Here is a 7,500-nt window from a genome sequence, read left to right as displayed (position 1 = left end):
CCTACTATTACAACTACAACCACTACTACTACAAAAACTACAACAATAACAACTACTACAGCAACTACTACCACTAAAACTGCATCAACTAAAACTACAACTACAACAACTACTGCAACAATTCCTACAAAAACTACTAGAGCAACTACAACTACTACTATTACCAACATTACTACTACCACTATTTCTACCACTACCAATACTACTACTACTATTAATACCGCCATTACTACTACAACCACTACTACTACTACTTCTTCTTACAGGATTTGGATGTATATGTTATGTCGTATCGCAGGTGAAAACGCGTCGGGATTTGGTTTGGGAGTGAACTCGTATTAAACGTGTTTTCAAAATAAAACCAAAATTAAGAAAACTACAAAACAACTGACGGCCTCAGTCCTGATCAACCGACAGTTTACACAGACACACCTCCAAGCCCCACAGACAGTCCTGGTTTAGACTGGTTTAGTCCTGGTTTAGACCTGGTTTAGACCTGGTTTAGTCTGGTGTTAGTCCTGGTTTAGTCCTGGTTTAGACCTGGTTTAGTCTGGTGTTAGTCCTGGTGTTTAGTCCTGGTTTAGACCTGGTTTAGTCCTGGTTTAGTCTGGTGTTAGTCCTGGTTTAGACCTGGTTTAGACCTGGTTTAGTCCTGGTTTAGTCTGGTGTTAGTCCTAGTTTAGACCTGGTTTAGTCTGGTGTTAGTCCTGGTTTAGTCCTGGTTTAGACCTGGTTTAGTCCTGGTTTAGTCTGGTGTTAGTCCTGGTTTAGACCTGGTTTACTCCTGGGTCAGTCTGGTTTAGACCTGATTTAGTCCTGGTTGAGTCCTGATTTAGTCCTAGTTTAGTCCTTTTTTATTCCTGATTGAGTACTGATTCAGTCCTGGTTCAGTCGTGGTTTAGTCCTGGTTCAGTCTGGTTTTAGATCTGGTTCAGTCCTGATTTAGTCCTGGTTTAGACTTGGTTTACTCCTGATTTAGTCCTGGTTTAGTCCTAGTTTAGTCCAGGTTCAGTCCTGTTTCAGCACTGGTTCAGTCTGGTTTTAGACCTGGTTTAGTCCTAATTCAGTCCTGGTTTAGTCCTGGTTCAGTCTGGTTTTAAATCTAGTTCAGTCCTGATTTAGTCCTGATTCAGTCCTGGTTCAGTCTGGTTTAGTCCTAGTTTAGTCCAGGTTAGTCCTGTTTCAGCACTGGTTCAGTCTGGTTTTAGTCCCGGTTTAGTCCTGGTTCAGTCCTGGGTTTGGGAGTGTTGGTTTTTTTTCCGTTTCTGTTCGGAGGTGCCGGGATCAGAGCGGCGCCGGAGTCGGAGCCGGAGCCGAAGCGCCTGAGGGGTTTAGCGAGCGCCGGGGACCCTCACAACAAAAGGCTCGTCGGTGCCAACAGCGGCGCGGCCCACTGAAGGGTTTAAGCGGCAGATGGCTAACGCGAGGAGGGAACACGCCGACGCCGGCTCCGGAACGCGTCACGTCGTGGTGAAGGCGATAAAAGCGGCGGCGCGCAGGTGGATGCTTGTACGTTATCACAGAGGCATTGTTGTCGGGAACATAAAGTAACAAGGTGAGACGCTCCATTTTGTCGGGACCAAAACCATCTGGAAGTAACGGCCGGGGAAGGAGGTTTGTGTGTCACGCCGCGATGTCAGAGCGAAGAAAAGACACCGAGGTGTAACTGTGTGGAGTTTGCATGTTCTCCCTGTGTCTGGGTGGAGGTGTAATGGTACAAAAGTCTCCGTTCGGTTCATTTTTGGTTCAGTTTGGGAACAAAATGCAAAACAATTTGTGTTTTATTAAACCAACAATTTGTTTTAACATTATACAAACTACTACAACAATTACTACTACTACAACTACTACTACTACAACTACTACTACTACTACTAACTACTACAACTACTACAATAACTAGAACAACACTACTACAACTACTACTACTACAATAACTAGAACAACTACTACTACTACTACACTACTACTACTACTACAATAACTAGAACAACAACTACTACTACAACTACTACTACTACTACTACTACTACTACTACTACTACTACAATAATTAGAACAACAACTACTACTACAACTACTACAATTACCACAACAACTATTACAATTACTACAACTATTACTACAGCAAGTACAACAACTACTACAATTACTACAACTACCACTACAACTACTGCAATTACTACAACTACTACAACAACTACTACAATTACTACAACTACCACTACAACTACTGCAATTACTACAACTACTACAACAACTACTACAATTACGACAACAACTACAACAACTACTACAATTACTACAACTACTACAACAACTACTACAATTACGACAACAACTACAACAACTACTACAATTACTACAACTACTACAACAACAATTACTACTAGAATTACTACAACTACTACAACATCTACAGCAACTACTACAACTACTACAATTACTACTACAATTACTACAACAACTACTACAATTACAACAACAACTACTACAACAGCAAGTACAACAACTACTACAATTACTACAACTACCACTACAATTACTGCAATTACTACAACAACAATTACTACTACTACAATAACTACAACAACAACTACTACTACTAGAATTACTACAACTACTACAACAACGACAACATCTACAGCAACAACAATTACAACTACAACAACTACTACTACAACTACTACTACAGCAAGTACAACTACTACAACTATTTTCTTCATTATTTGTCTCCAAAACCAAAACGAACGTGTTTAAAAATGAATAATGGAAAAAAATGGATAACGACCGTTTCATCCAATTTTGACCCTTATGGCCTGAACCAGGACTAAACCAGGACTAAACCAGGACTGAACCAGGACTAAACCAGGACTAAACCAGGACTGAACCAGGACTAAACAGGACTAAACCAGGACTGAACCAGGACTAAACCAGGACTAAACCAGGACTGAACCAGGACTGAACCAGGACTGAACCAGGACTAAACCAGGACTAAACCAGGACTAAACCAGGACTGAGTGTCGGGACGGGCCCGGAGGTGCACCTGTGTAGACCGTCAGGTGACTGCATCACGGGTCTAAGTGCAGCTGTCGCCCAATCGCATTTTGCGGACACACTGCTCCACGGGCTCGGGGTTCTCTCTCTCTCTCAAGTCCAAGATTGGTTCTGGTTTAGACCTGATTTAGTCCGGGTTCAATCCTGGTTCAGCTTTTCAAGGTAAAAAAAAGTAAGTTTCTATTTTTTATGGTTGTAAAGTTGTGCGCGGTTTTATAAAACACGTCCGTCTGGAAGGGTTAATCATTGAAAAAAACCAGGTGCTAAAGGGTAAGAGTGTTTTTGTTTTTAAAATATGTTCTAATCTCAGAACGGCATGAGGATTTTTACTCATAACAAAAAAACATGATTTAGCACAATGATCCGACAGAGGCTCGAGAGAAAAGAGAAGGAGAGAAAGAGAGGAGAGGAGAGAGGGAGAAAGGGTCATCCCAGTCATCACACATCACGCTGCATCATTCATGTCACTTATTTAGCTCACAAGGACACAGCAGGAGAGAAAAAAGAAGAGAGGAGAAGAGAGGAGGAGAGAGAAAGAGAGAGAAAGAGGGAGCAGTGAAGAAAAGACTGGAGAGAAATTAGAAGAGAGAAACAGAGAGAGAGAAAGAGGAGGGGCGACAGGAGAGAGAAAAATGCACAAAAACTGTCTTTGTCTCTTCGTAACGGCTGAAAAGTGTCATAATAGATTTTCCAAAGTGTTCCGGACTCTGGGAGGTCAGATGTTTCTCTGCTGAAAACTTCGAGTCCCGACCTCAGACTGTTTCAGTTTAATGAACTCGTATTAAACGTGTTTTCAAAATAAAACCAAAAATAAGAAAACTACAAAACAACTAACGGTCTCAGTCCTGATCAACCCGACAGTTTACACAGACACACCTCCAAGCCCCACAGACAGTCCTGGGTCAGTCTGGTTTGTCCTGGTTTAGTCCTGGTTTAGTCCTGGTTTAGACCTGGTTTAGTCCAAGTTCAGTCCTAGTTTAGTCCTTCAGTCCTGGTTTAGTCCTGGTTTAGTCCTGGTTTAGTCCTGGTTCAGTCCTGGTTTAGTCCTGGTTTAGTCCTGGTTCAGTCCTGGTTTCAGTCCTGGTTTCAGTCCTGGTTTTAGTCCTGGTTTAGTCCTGGTTTCAGTCCTGGTTTCCTGGTTCAGTCCTGGTTCAGTCCTGGTTTAGTCCTGGTTTAGTCCTGGTTTTAGTCCTGGTTCAGTCCTGGTTTTAGTCTGGTTTAGTCCTGGTTTCAGTCCTGGTTTAGTCCTGTTTCAGCACTGGTTCAGTCTTGGTTTAGTCCTGGTTCAGTCCTGGTTCAGTCCTGGTTTAGTCCTGGTTCAGTCCTGGTTTAGTCCTGGTTTAGTCCTGGTTCTGTACTGGTTTAGTCCTGGTTCAGTCCTGGTTTAGTCCTGTTTCAGCACTGGTTCAGTCCTGGTTTTAGTTTAGTCCTGGTTTAGTCCTGGTTCAGTCCTGGTTTAGTCCTGGTTCAGTCCTGGTTTAGACCTGGTTTAATCCTGGGTCAGTCTGGTTTAGTCCCGGTTTAGTCCTGGGTCAGTCTGGTTTAGTCCTGGTTTAGTCGTGGTTTAGTCCAAGTTCAGTCCTAGTTTAGTCCAGGGTCAGTCTGGTTTAGAGTCCTGGATTCAGTCCTGGTTTCAGTCCTGGTTTAGTCCTGGAGTCCTTTAGTCCTGGTCCTGGTTAGTCCTGGTTAGTCCTGGTTCAGTCCTGGTTTAGTCCTGGTTTAGTCCTGGTTTAGTCCTGGTTCAGTCCTGGTTTAGTCCTGTTTCCAGTCACTGGTTCAGTCTGGTTTTAGACCTGGTTCAGTCCTGGTTCAGTCCTGGTTCAGTCCTGGTTTAGTCCTGGTTTAGTCCTGGTTTAGTCCTGGTTTAGTCCTGGTTATCCATTTTTACCATTATTCATTTAAACATCAAATCAAAAACTGAAAAAAATCAAATAAAATTATTATAATTTTTTTCCATTTCCTTATTTTCTGGTTTTATTTTGAAAATCAAATAACACACAGATCGTCAGTGACGTTATAAAAGCTCAGAGTCGTCGTCGCTTTAGTCCCGTCAGCGAGCGTCCGTTTACCGAGCACGCCGAGTCTGTAGTTGAGCGTGATGACGATGACGTTCCCGTAACTCGCCAAAACGCTCCCGTCCATCATGTTCCCGGTGCCGTCGGTGTAGGAGGCGCCGTGGACGTAGACCATGACCGGCCGCTGACCCCCCTCCTCGTGGATGTCTGCCAACAGAAAACAGAAAAACCAAAACAAAAAAAGAGTTTAGGAACGAGCTGAATGTCTCTCCTCACTCTCTGACCCCACACACAGAGACAAACGCCAGCGGTCCTCAACATGGCTCCACACGACAGGAACAGGAAAAGCGACGAGGCAACAATCACGAAAAATAATAATAAATGTCAGAAATAAAAAGGATAAAAAAAGGTGCAGGGATCAGAGCGGAGCTAAAGCTTCACTCTGGAACATTTACAGAGTCTGTGGGAAAGAGCTGGATCTGAGTTACAGATGCAGACGTCTAAAAAAAAAAAAAAAAAGTGTGTGTGAATGTTTGGAATAGTGTCTACTTCAACTACTACAACTACAACAAAAACAACTACTACTACTACTACTACTACTACAACAAGAACTACTACTACTACAACTACAACTAAAACAACTTCAACTACTACAACTACAACAAAAACAACTACTACTACTACTACAACTACAACACCTACAAAAAGCACTACTACAACAAGAACAACTACTACAAGAACTACAACATAACAACTACTACTACTACAACAACTACAACTACTACAAAAAGTACTACTACAACAAGTACTACTATAGCTAAAACAACAACAAGAACAACTACTACTACTACTACAACTACAACAAGAACAACTACTACTACTACTGCAACTACAAGAACTACTACGATACAACTACTACAACAACTAAAACTACTAGTATAACAACTACTACAATTACTACAACTATGTCTACTACAACAACTATAACAACAACTACAACTACTACAACTACCACAACTACAACTACTGCAACTACTACTTCAACAACTACAACAACTGATACAACTACTACTTCAACAACTACAACAACTGATACAACTACTACTTCAACTACTACAACTACAACAAGAACAACTACTACAACTATTACTACAACTACAAGAACTACTACAACAACTACTACAACTACTACAACAATAACGACTACAACTACTAAAATAACAACAACTACTACAACAACTACTACATCTACTACAACTATAACAACTACTACTACAACTACTACAACGACTATAACAACAACTACTACAACTACAACATTACTACAACTACTTCAACTACTATAACAACTACTATTACTACAACTACTACAACAACTACTACAACTACTACAGTACAAACAACTACTACTACTACTACAACTACTAAAACAACTAGTACAACAACTACAACTACTACAGTACAACAATGACTACTACAACTATCATTAAATTCTGTGTAAAAATAAAATATGATTCTGATTTAGTCTTGGTCGCCTTAAGAAAAAAAAAAATTACAAATAAATAAATAATTACAATTACAGAAATTAAAGCTGACTCGACTATTTGTATTTTTATTTATTAATTTTTTATGAACTCGACCTGCAGCTGTATAAAAGTGATTTTGATCTGGAGGTCAGCGGTTTGAAGCCCTGCGAGTGCACACAGTTGTTGTGTCCTTAGGCAAGACACTTCACCCACACTGTGGCCTCGTACGAGTGTAACGCGAGTGAGTGATCGGTGAAGGTCAGAGCTGCGGCCTCGCCTCCGTCAGTCTGCCCCAGGGCGACTGTGGCTGCGGTCGCCCCGAGTGAAAAAGGAGTGAATAATGTTCACGACCGGAACATAACGAGAGCCTCTGGAAAAAAATAATAAAAACATGAATAAAACGAATGTAACGTCGTTATTAAAGCAACACTGTGTGACTTTCTGGAGGCACATCGAGTTAAAGCCGTACTGGGGAATATTCTCCGTGGGGATAAGTGAATTTAATGCCATACTGTGGAATATTCTAACCAAACAAAAAACACTTCCAAAGTCAGATAAGAGTCAGGTTTGTGGAGGTGCGAGCCCAACTCTCTGGAAGGACATGTGTTTCTTTGTTTTTCAGAGCAAGAAACATGAAAGACTAAAAAAATTCCGGGATAAAAAGTTACACAGTGGGGCTTTAAAGACGACATATTGTGCTCGTGTTTGTCTATAGTCAGAATCTACGACCCTCATGGATTATTCTCTTATATTTGTGAAGTTTTAAATCAGAATATTGATCTAAAACGACTTTATAAAAGAAATAAGTGACTGTAAAAGTCATGACAAAGCGACGCAAGGACTAAACCAGGACTAAACCAGGACTGAGACTAGTTTAGACCTGTTTTAGTTCTGGTTTAGAC

General features: G+C 41.2%; 1 protein-coding gene across 1 annotated transcript in view; it reads right to left on the bottom strand.

The window, feature by feature from the left end:
• Positions 1–7,500, bottom strand: part of LOC110165236 (neuroligin-4, X-linked-like) — a 190,062-nt gene that overhangs the window by 100,078 nt on the left and 82,484 nt on the right. The window contains exon 4 of the mRNA XM_055150639.1: positions 5,127–5,279. Within this exon, the coding sequence (XP_055006614.1) occupies positions 5,127–5,279 (153 nt within the window). The remainder of the gene's footprint in view (positions 1–5,126; positions 5,280–7,500) is intronic.

Source organism: Boleophthalmus pectinirostris, unplaced genomic scaffold (genome assembly GCF_026225935.1).
Source record: "Boleophthalmus pectinirostris isolate CB_2022bp ecotype Guang Dong unplaced genomic scaffold, ASM2622593v1 HiC_scaffold_1, whole genome shotgun sequence".
NCBI lineage: Eukaryota > Metazoa > Chordata > Actinopteri > Gobiiformes > Gobiidae > Boleophthalmus > Boleophthalmus pectinirostris.
The sequence above is the reverse complement of the archived record's forward strand: the minus strand, read 5'-3'. Positions and strand labels throughout refer to the sequence as shown.